Source organism: Sinocyclocheilus grahami, unplaced genomic scaffold, assembly GCF_001515645.1.
Source record: "Sinocyclocheilus grahami isolate Dianchi unplaced genomic scaffold, SAMN03320097.WGS_v1.1 scaffold222.1, whole genome shotgun sequence".
NCBI lineage: Eukaryota > Metazoa > Chordata > Actinopteri > Cypriniformes > Cyprinidae > Sinocyclocheilus > Sinocyclocheilus grahami.
The window spans coordinates 911,905-923,069 of NW_015505401.1; the positions used below are offsets into that span (position 1 = coordinate 911,905).

At 40.3% G+C, this 11,165-nt stretch overlaps 1 protein-coding gene across 1 annotated transcript in view; it reads right to left on the reverse strand.

Moving 5' to 3' along the window:
* Nucleotides 1-5,538: 5,538 nt before the first annotated feature.
* cyp21a2 (cytochrome P450, family 21, subfamily A, polypeptide 2) overlaps nucleotides 5,539-11,165 on the reverse strand; it is a 7,916-nt gene continuing 2,289 nt past the window's right edge. The window contains exons 4-11 of the mRNA XM_016287509.1: nucleotides 10,468-10,563; nucleotides 10,257-10,367; nucleotides 10,077-10,163; nucleotides 9,894-9,977; nucleotides 9,508-9,621; nucleotides 6,567-6,733; nucleotides 5,882-5,985; nucleotides 5,539-5,783 (exon numbers count right to left, since the gene is read on the reverse strand). Coding sequence (XP_016142995.1) covers nucleotides 5,539-5,783; nucleotides 5,882-5,985; nucleotides 6,567-6,733; nucleotides 9,508-9,621; nucleotides 9,894-9,977; nucleotides 10,077-10,163; nucleotides 10,257-10,367; nucleotides 10,468-10,563 — 1,008 coding nt within the window. The remainder of the gene's footprint in view (nucleotides 5,784-5,881; nucleotides 5,986-6,566; nucleotides 6,734-9,507; nucleotides 9,622-9,893; nucleotides 9,978-10,076; nucleotides 10,164-10,256; nucleotides 10,368-10,467; nucleotides 10,564-11,165) is intronic.

Sequence of the window (11,165 nt, forward strand, 5' to 3'; positions counted from 1 at the left end):
AGAAGTGAGTACACCCCTCACATTTTTGTAAATATTTTATTATAACTTTTCATTTGACAACACTGAAGAAATGACATTTTGCTACAGTGTGAAGTAGTGAGTGTACAGCTGAGGTTAAGCTTATGGGTCTGTCACGTGATGAAACAGGTGAACTACTTGACTAACCCTGTGTCTCAATGTTCATACTATCCATCCTAAGTAGTATGTGAGATTAGAATAAGTGTGTCCCAAAGCATAGTATGTTGAAAAGAGTATGCCAAAAGTCCCCGGATGGTCTACTATTTCAGGTCGATTTTTGAAGTGTGGATCCGTGCACACTCTAATGGCTAAAATCGCCCACAATCCATATGCGCTTTGGCGAAGAATTCGGTCCAGAACTACAAACACGAATATAACGCTTTAGAAAAAATACAAACGTTGCGGATGCGCACGATCGATGGTTCAGTAGAGAGGTTTACAAAAAGGGGTTTGAGTTACTAATAATTAACATTTAACCTGGTAAAAAATATTTATTTAATGTTATCTGTGCTATATTTCATCTGCAACAGCAACCGTTTGGTCATTAACTTTTAAATGCATCATTATGCAGAAAATATGAGAAGAGTTCTCAGCATGAAAGACCCGCGACTGGCAGATCAACGAGGTACTTCTTTTCTCTCCAATACAGTAGGAAGTTAAATGAAATGAAATGTGGAGGATGTTAACTGTGACAAGATGATTGACAGGCCAGTTTACAGTGACAGGGTGCGTGTATCTATGTGACAGAGCATCCGTTAAAGACGCAGTTGTGTGACCGTGTGTCCCAAAGCTTGCCTACTCTTCTACTACACACTCAATAGTGTGTACTTTTTCTTCACCAAAAGAGTACATACTTTAAGGGCGTATTATAAGTAGGCACATTGAGATGCAGCATAATTCCAGTACAGACTCAGAACCTATAGGATGTTGCGCATGCGCGACTGAACGAATCACTCCCCAAGACGACTCGATCTTCCCGAGTCACATTAAAGATTCGAATCGTCAAGAATGACCTATCACTAGATGATCCTTGACGCGATCGCGGGCAGCAGCGCAAAGTTGATTTTGTGCTTGCTTGATCTAATACAGGTGCATCTCAATAAATTAGAATGTCGTGGAAAAGTTCATTTATTTCAGTAATTCAACTCAAATTGTGAAACTCGTGTATTAAATAAATTCAATGCACACAGACTCTTGACAATACCTCATAGATTCTCTATGGGGTTCAGGTCTGGTGAGTTTGCTGGCCAGTCAAGCACACCAACACCATGGTCTTTTAACCAACTTTTGGTACTTTTGGCAGTGTGGGCAGGTGCCAAATCTTGCTGGAAAATGAAATCAGCATCTTCAAAAAGCTGGTCAGCAGAAGGAAGCATGAAGTGCTCCAAAATTTCTTGGTAAACGGGTGCAGTGATGTTGGTTTTCAACTAAGACATAATCACCCTGTTTAGAATAACAAGATTAATTATATCATATAATAACATATAATTTGTTTTTACTACTGAAAATCTGTATTAAATTATTATAGGATCTCCTTCAATGTTTTCTATTTTTTTTAATGATTTTGTTTCTGTATTTTAAAATAGTTTTATATTTAATATATTTTAATCACAGTATATTTATTGAACAAAAATTATTTTATCTATCAAAATAAGCAGAAAATAGTAAAAACTTTGCTGAAGTGATTGTTTTGAACAAGTATTAACTTGGACATTATTTAAAAAAACATTATTTTAGTTGAAGTATTGTATCAATTCCATGTGACTTTTACCCCAGCCTTTTACCCCCTGTGTGGGGTAAAAGGCTCCCCTTGCCACCTCATACATTTATAAGATTTTTAAACAAAATAAACGACTTGTATGATTAATTTTCACACAAAATCTGTTGCTCCATAAATGTTCAATACAAACGTATATATTTTTTCTGAAATCATACAGGTGCATCTCAATAAATTAGTATTTGTCGTGTGGGAAATACTGAGTGCATCTTTAGGAATCAAGAATATCTTTGATGCATTTATTTTTTTTGTTGCATTTTTATGCCTTTATTTTGGACATTACAGTAAGTTGACAGAAAGTGAACCGGCAGAGAGAGAGGAGGGACAGGATCGGGCACCGACCAACACAAATATCTCAAGGTATCATCTTTATTATTAACTCAAACGTTTTTGTACATTTTGTTTCAAATTCTTGAAAGTATATGTGTTTTATTAGTGTAAAAAATTACATAGGCCTAACTCATCACCATGTTTACGCACAATAATAATGACAAAATCTTACAAAAACCAATGAACTGTAGTGTAGTCAACAATAGGACTTCCATTGTTAAACAATATTCTAAAAATTATGTGATGTGTGACCTAAAATACATACGAAAAAATACAGGGTGTTAAAACAATTATATAAAGAGTAGTGCAGGGATGACATTTTTTATAGGGCAATAAGATAGCATCACCTTGTTTCCTTCGACAACAAGTCAGCAGGAATTTTCTAATGTCTTTTGGATAGTTAGAAAATAAGGTCTGTGACCAGTAGAAGTGTATGATTCCTACACGTTTTGTTCAAGATACAAATGAACACAGATTTTATGAATTTTGAAGCCTAAATACAATCGCCAAAAGTAAAAAGCTAAAATTAAGCTATAAAAAAACTACACTACGGTCACATGGCTTCAGCATCACCACTCTTAAGTTTCCGACAGCTCTTGCAGTCTTTATTTAATATCTACAAGTTGGAAAGTTTGAGTTAGAATTGTCATGCAATAAACGCAACAAGGCTTTAAAAGTGGACTAGAGATTTGATGAGTTTTCTAGTGTGGCGTGATGCCGTTTAATGTTCCTGACAACCTCTGTAGTCCCATTTAGTCACTTGTTAGCAACCACCTTTTACAAGACACATAAAAGCTTAACAAAATCATGAGTAGGGCAGTGGCGTTCTGTCTATATAAGCTGTGAATGCTCCGCATACCCAGGCCATTTGAGAGAATAAGTTCACGGAATAATTCATATAAACATGATTAAGTTGATCCCTTATCATTTGAAATGCAACTTAAAGCTTAGAGAGTTAAGATAAGTATGTAAAATTATTTATTTGCCAAACGGCAGTCATTTTCTCTAAATCTACGTTAGTGACGGAAGCTTCCGGGCGAGCGGATTCTCCGCAGCTTTCTCGCCTCCGCTCTGTTGCTATGACTCTTCAGGATTGTAGCGTGTTCTCAGTGTTTTGCTGGTCTGTGGGAGATTTCATGCACGAGATAAGTTGTCCGTGAAGCGCTCACCCAAGCGGAAAAATGTGCTGTTCCTGTCAGATCTCGATTGCCGAAAATCACATTGTGTTTGATGTAAAACCAACTAGACTAAATCAAAAGAAAAAAACATTAACTGGATATTTTTATTTTCTCAAGCAAAGCAAATTTTAAAAGTCCACTGAACTTCTTACATGGTTGGTCATAGACAACATATGTTGAAGATATAAGTTACTGTCAATGTTATTGCCTAAGCGGTTCAGGATTGTAGCGTGTTCTCAGTGTTTTGCTGGTCTGTGGGAGATTTCATGCACGAGATAAGTTGTCCGTGAAGCGCTCACCCAAGCGGAAAAATGTGCTGTTCCTGTCAGATCTCGATTGCCGAAAATCACATTGTGTTTGATGTAAAACCAACTAGACTAAATCAAAAGAAAAAAACATTAACTGGATATTTTTATTTTCTCAAGCAAAGCAAATTTTAAAAGTCCACTGAACTTCTTACATGGTTGGTCATAGACAACATATGTTGAAGATATAAGTTACTGTCAATGTTATTGCCTAAGCGGGAACATTAAAAAAAAAAAAAAAAAACGTGAGCTAAATAAAATTTTAATAATAACAAACATCATGTTGTTCGCTTTGTTTTGCGTATGCTCGTGTCGCTTACAGTTGAAGTCCTTCTCTGATTTTATTATTGTTTACAAGGTTGCAACGTTACTTTGCAATATTTTTTTTTACTCTTATCACTCAGCATACCCGGTCAAAAGTCACTGCTCGCCACTGGAGTAGGGTATTACTAATGTACTTTGTGTTGTAGAATAAAATGTGAAAATATCTTGAGCTTGTGTTAACCACAGACCTTATTTCAGGCATTTAACCAAAAACCTATTAAAGGGGTCGTATGATGCAATTTCAAATTTTCCTTTCTCTTTGGAGTGTTACAAGCTGTTCGTGCATAGATAAGATCCCTAAAGTTGCAAAGACTAAAGTCTCAAACCCAAAGAGATATTCTTTATAAAAGTTAAGACTTGTCCACTCACTTCTAAAACGCCTCGTTTAAACACGCCCCCACATGTCTACGTCACTGTGTGGGAAGATTTGCATAACACCGCCCAAATGTTCACGCAAAGAAAGAAGGCATAACTTTTATTCTCGCTGTAGTATTGTTGTTGCCGCCGCCGCCATGTTGTGGAGACGCTGTGTGTTTCGTTGTGAAAGCGAAACTACTTAGTTTGGCCTTCCAAAAGAGGACGATATCCGCTTCATCAAGCCTAGAGCTGATCTGTGCTGGTCACTGAGGAAATACATCAACTTTGCGCTGTGGATCGCCGGATCGGCTTTCACTGTGGACGAGCCCGGGGTTGTCACATGTGGTTGCCGCAAGCCCGGCGGCAGCCCCTTTGTCGAATCCGCGCCGTTCTCTAGCCCGCCGGCCGTTCCTCACTCTAGCATGCCAGCAGCCGCTCACTCAAACCCGCCATGTGTCACGCTGTGTGTTTTGTTGTGAAAGCGGAACTACTTTGTTTGGCCTTCCAAAAGACGACACAACTAGAAATCAGTGGTTAAGTTGTATTTACAACTTTTTCCAGAACAGTTCAACCCAAATATTCAGATGTGTGCAGCGCATTTTATGGAGGACAGTTTCCTGAACCTGCAGAGTAACGTTAACCTACAATGCGTCTGTGCACAAAGGCTGTTTCTATAAAGTGGGGCAGCAGTGTAGAGTAGCGCTTGTTGTTTCTCCGATCACAAATGCAGACATGGTTTTATGTTTACGCGGCGAGATATGCAATGCAACGTGTAAAAAGACCGTATAAGTCATTATAATCAGTAATTATGTCCCCACTGGATGCAACAAATGCCTCGTTTATAATGGGTTTTATTGGTGTTGTCTCATCGCACCGGGACACGGCATCACAGTATGGTAAGGTGCGTAACATTTCCGTCATACGCTTGAGGTATTCAGCCAATCACAACGCACTGGATAGCTGGCCAATAAGTGTACACCTCGCTTTTCAGAACGATGAGCTTTGTAAAAATCGATGCGTTTCAGAAAGGCGGGGCATAAAGGAGAAGCAATAATGCACATTATGTGAAAAATAATGTGTTTTTTGAACCTTAAACCGCATAAAGACATTGCATTACATTAGCTACGTCATATGACCCCTTTAAAAAAAAAAAACATTAACATTGGGATAATGGAGTGGGAAGTTATAAAATGTCAGTTTGTATCTGGGTTTTTAGGACTCATTCCTGCGGCACACTATTCATAACCTGTTACTGTTCTCTTGGGTGTGCTATAACTGTGTATGGTTTGACTTTAAGAACCACACTGGCGACACCTCGCAGGTCAGGCAGAGGCTCCTCTTTACTGGCAGGTAGGAACTGAAAGTCTCGCAGCAGATAGGCTGTGAAAAGAAACATTTCCATTTTGGCTACTGCCTCTCCCAGACACAGTCGGGCCCCTCCTCCAAAAGGAATCAGGGCACGAAGGGACCCGCCACCACCTTCCAAAAAGCGTTCTGCAATAAATCAGATTCACTGTCACTGTTAATGAGCACTGGAATATGTACTATGTAAATATGCTAATTATAAAAGATGGAAAATGTGTGGATTGTACCTGGTTTGAAGCTGTATGGATCATCCCAGACCTCTGGATCATGGTGAGCACCATACAGATTAGGAATGATTATTGTATTCTTTGGGATAAAATGGCCTGCAATACTAAACAGAGGACTGTATGAATTTCTTACAGGAATCTAACTTACACATTAATGCAGCACAGTTGTTTAAATCTTTGTTAAATTGATCTGTTTCAAAACCCAGTGAGCAGCCTACAGAGGCAGCATTAAGGATTCAGCATAAGGATGCCATGCCTACAAAGAAGAGGCTGTTCCAAAAAGTAGGCATCTTGATTATGCTGTCATAAATGACTTTGTTTTGGCCAAATTTTAAGGTATTGTTGCATGTTTGTACCAAAAGCAATCCCAGAATGCACAAAGTTCAGCTTTCAACTTCAACTTTCACACATTTGGGTCACACACTCATGCCACAATACTTAATTTCACACCAAAAAATAGGACAATGCAAAATAAATGACAAACGCATTAATTTTTCCAAAACAAAGCCTCACACACCGTCAATTTCATTAGTCAACTTAACCACACAGTGATCTGTCAAGAGCAGTTCAGAGTCAGATCTCAGAAAAATCTTGACAAACCGTAATGCATACGTCACTAGAGATGACGAACTGAGTTGAAATTAATCATGAAGTATCACAGCACTGTGATTTCACTGATGCTCACCTGCTGTTTCGTATGGCTCTGTGAGGCACGGCGAGGGGAGCTACAGGTCGAAGTCTTAACATCTCGTTGATCAAAGCGCACAGATATGGCAGTCTGTGTCGGTCACTATACTGAGGGTACCGCACATCCAGCACACCACACAGCTCCTCATACACTTTATTCTGAACCTGGACGACAAGAGAATGGAAACATGGTTTGCTTTTGCTGAATGTTTTTTTATACACTTGTAGATCTGTGGTCTATTTGATGAAGCCGGTTTCAGTGGCTACCCAAGTAAACTTGAGTTTAGTTTTTAAATGAAATTTTTTTTTTGGTGTTTAAGATTGTTTAAAGAATTTAAGATTTGTTTTTTTTTAGTTGTGTCACAAACTCTGGATCAAACCCTGAGTTGAGTTTATAGCAGGGTTCCTCAAATCTTGCCCTGGAGGGCCAATGCCCTGCAGAGTTTAGCTCTGTCCCTAATCAAACACGCCTGTGCAAGCTCATCAAGGGCTGCGTTCCAGTTCACTTTTAGACACTCACTAGCAAACTTCCCGAAGCACTTACCCTCGGGGGAATCCCCACTGCCATTTTGAAGTGCATACCACTTCGTCAAGTGGACGAGGGAAGTTTACATGGACATACCCTCACCCCCTCGATTTTGACCGAGGGAGCGAGTCTGCTTCATATGCACACTTCAGGCCACTCTGTAGACCACAATGCAACACAACTATGACATCATCGCAGATCGCGTTTAATTTATCCCCACCCCAAACAACTTTTTTTTCTTTTTCTTTTTTACATTTATAACAGCCCAAGCATATCTATATACATATAGAATGCTGCCCCAAACATATTCGTAAGGGGAAACATGTAAACAATAAACCAACTCCATAGTGGATTCTAAGGCCCTGTCCCAGATGGCAACCTAAACCCTTGCGGTCTTCCTCTGTGTCCACACTTTCGTGACATAATGCCGCTTTGACTGTCGGGTAGAAGTCTGCTGCAGAGCTCACCCCGATGCGGGCTCGGGAAAAGTGCGGATCGAGGGCGCATAATGGCCACAAATGCGGCGCTCGTGAGCACCCTTCTGAATGCTAAAATGACAAATTGCACACCCTACGGTCTCGTGGACTTAACGGACACGCGCACGCGGCGGCCATAGTAAATCCGTAAGACTTGTGCACATGAAGTGTTCCATTTGGGACAGGGCCTAAGTGATCAAGGGCTTAGGATGTTCCAATTCAGCCCATTCCAAGGGTTCCACCAGTAGTGGGCACTCATACAACGTAATCAATGACGTACATCTGAGTAAACGAGACATAGGGAAGTTAGCGAGTGAAGGGCATAAAAATGTGAACGGGAACGCAGCCAAGGTCTTCAAGATCCCTAGAAAATCACAGGTAAGTGAGTTTGATCAGGGTTTGAGCTTAACTCTGCAGGGAAGTGGTCTCAAGAAACGGAGCTGAGAAAGTTTATAGTCTATAGGTTTATAGATAGTGTTGTGACCCCCTGAATCTGATCTAAACCAGGATGGATTTGTTTGGTTTTGTCAACTCTAAACCTACTCTGAAGCTCAGAGTTTGTTCAACTAGCGTTGTGTAACATGCCACAGGAGTGTCCAATCCTGCTCCTGGAGGACCACTGATCTGTCCGGAGTTTAGCTTCAACCCCAGTTAAACACATCTGAACCAAGTTTGGCACACCATAGGGGCTTTCGCACCGGATAAGGGCCTTTCGCACCGCAGGAACCTTTTCATAGTACCAGAACTAATTGTGGAACTACCCACTTTTCGGCGTGTTCGCACCGCCGGAACTGGGAGCAATTTTAGTACTGGACTGCCTTTTTCGAGAACCAAATTAGCTCCTACTCCGGAGCAGGGTCTAACCAGCACAATGGTACTAATCGTGACGTAAGTAGACATTGATTGGCCAAACACGTATGAAAACGCCCTCACCCGCCATGATTTAAAACACCGTGTAAACATACTGTAAGCATGTCAACTTATTTCGCAAGTATGGAGAACAGCGATAGATGGACGGACGCTGAAGTGCAGGCACTTGTAGCAAATGTAGCACTGCCAGTTGTCGTTGGAGATTCTTAGTCCTCCTTTCCGTTCTTTCAATCGCTTTACGTATACGTCGACTTTCCATGTCCATTATTGTGAAACCCGCGAGACACAACAAAAACACAGCTCCGATCACAGCGTCCTCCATCCTCCTGTTGTTAATGTTGTTCTTCTTTGTTTCTGTTGTTGAACGCCGCACACAAATGACGTCGCTGTCGACCGGCTTACGTCACTTCTTAGTACACACTGTCGGTGCGAATGCAACCCTTTAAATGGTACTGGGAAATAGTTTGTTTTCCTGGTTGCATTCGCACTGGCAGCAGGAACTCTGAAGCGGCCGACAGCAACATCAGCAACATAGGAGCTGTTTTTGTTGTGTGTCGTGGGTTTCGTGATAACAGGAGATGGAAGATAAATGCCCAATTTGCGCAAATGAAACAACTAAAATTTGGCCTAAGAGACTAAATCTTCTATGACAACTTGCAGTGTTACATATCATTGAGGCTGAGAAAAGAACACAACGCTGCAGACAACAGGTAGCTAAATGCCATTACCACTATTTTCCATGTGTGTGGAGTAAATATGTTTACATGGCTTTTTAAAAATGCTGGGTAGCCGGTTTCATCTGTGTTTAGCCAATCAGCGTACATTTACATCACTGATAGTTCTTATAGAACTGATTTAGACCCTACTCTGAAGTAACAAAACAGAGTACCTAGAACTAAAACCGTTCTTAGTTCCTGCGGTGTGAATATGCCAAAAAGCGGGTACTTCTGCCAATAGTTCTAGGAACTATGAAAAGGTTCCTCTGGTGCGGTAGCTTCTCATGACTAGGATTGAGCACCCCTACTTGAAGGAAGACACTTATTACAGAATTGTATTTACTTTATTACCTCAGGTCTGTGTAAAAGGAAGGCCACAGTCCAGTTAAGCAAGGCAGAAGTAGTTTCTGTTCCTCCAATTAGCAGATCCACTGTGGTCATGTGCACATGAGTGTCTGTCAGAGTCTATGTAGAGGAGACAACAATATTTGCATTTATTTATAGGTTAACAACATTGGACAATTTATAATGCTACGTATTGAGTTTCTAGAAAAACATTATGAAGGGACAGATTATTTTATTATTTTCATTTTGGGTCTCCAGTTTGAGAAACCCTGGTCCTGAGATGGCTTTCTTCTGGAAGGCCACTGTTCTGCTGAGTTTAGTTCCAAGGCTCTTTAGTGGCAGAATTGGCAACCCCTGCGTTGTTCAAACAGATATGTTTCATTGCTCCTCACCATCTGATTGGCTCCCCCTTGTGGTGGTTCCAAGCTCTTCAGAAGTGAGGAAGTCACTGTGCCACCTTCTTTATGGTCACTTTTCTGCACACATCACACAATTATACTTGATTAAATGTATTTTTGCAAATTTAGTTATCTATGTTTGATCATTACTTGCATCATTTGACCATTCATTCTTACCTTGAACTCCTCAATGTGTTTCCCTATCAGCTCATCGCGTCTGGCTATCTCCTTCATGAGGCGTGAGAAGGGAGGGTTGGGTAATTTCTATGAGGAAAAAAAAGGCTGCAAATGAAAGGGTTCTTGGGTCAAATCAATTCTAAAACCCAGCTACTTTGGGGTTAAAATCAAATGTGTTACCCTGAGCAGAGGGAAGGAGTCCAGCACTGAGATCCAAGGTGAACCCCAGAGAGACACAATCTTATTCAGAGAGTCCTGCAGCTTCTTCAGATCTACTGAACTCTTATCATACTGTCAACAAGGTAAAGATTGCATAGTTTATCAAGTGAGACTGTAAAATTAGGAATACATGTGAGTATATTGTGTAGAATAATGTTTAAACATCATTTACACTTTTGCCAAAGGTTAGTGTTGTGATGACATTACTCGCAGCCACAGTGAAATCTTCAGATAAATCCACTGATTTTCCGTTGTAGTCCCACAACACCTGTTTCAAAAGCACAAGGGATGAAAGTAAGTTCATCCCAAAGAAAAACTTATGCTTATGTTAGGGGATTCATCTTAGTTACAGTTGTGGCCAAAAGTTTTGGCAGTGACATAAATTTTGTGTTTTGCAAAGTTTGCTGCTTGTGCTGTTGTGGTGTTCATTCACATTGTTTCTAGATTATTGTGTAGAGTGATCAGATGCATTTTTAAATAATTACTAAAAGCTTCATTGGCCCAAAAAATTAACTTTACACAAAAAAACAAATTTCACAGTTTTTTGATCCTGACACAAAATGACCAGCTAACATTAATTGACTAATCATATCAGCAGCACATGTGAAAGTGTTAATGAGTACTAGTCATGTAAAATCACTATCATACTAATTAGATTGTAAGAGCAGACTGATTGCTATAAAAGGAGGGAAGAAGCGCTTCCAGTCATTGTGTTCCAATTTGAAGCTTGTGACATATAAACGCGCATGACAGACATAGTGACGATGCAGGACACAAGCCGCGGTTAAGACAGCTGATGTGCTATGATTTCTGACAGGCAGTTCACTCTCCTGTGATGTGACCCTGTTCCCCTCACACACACACACACAC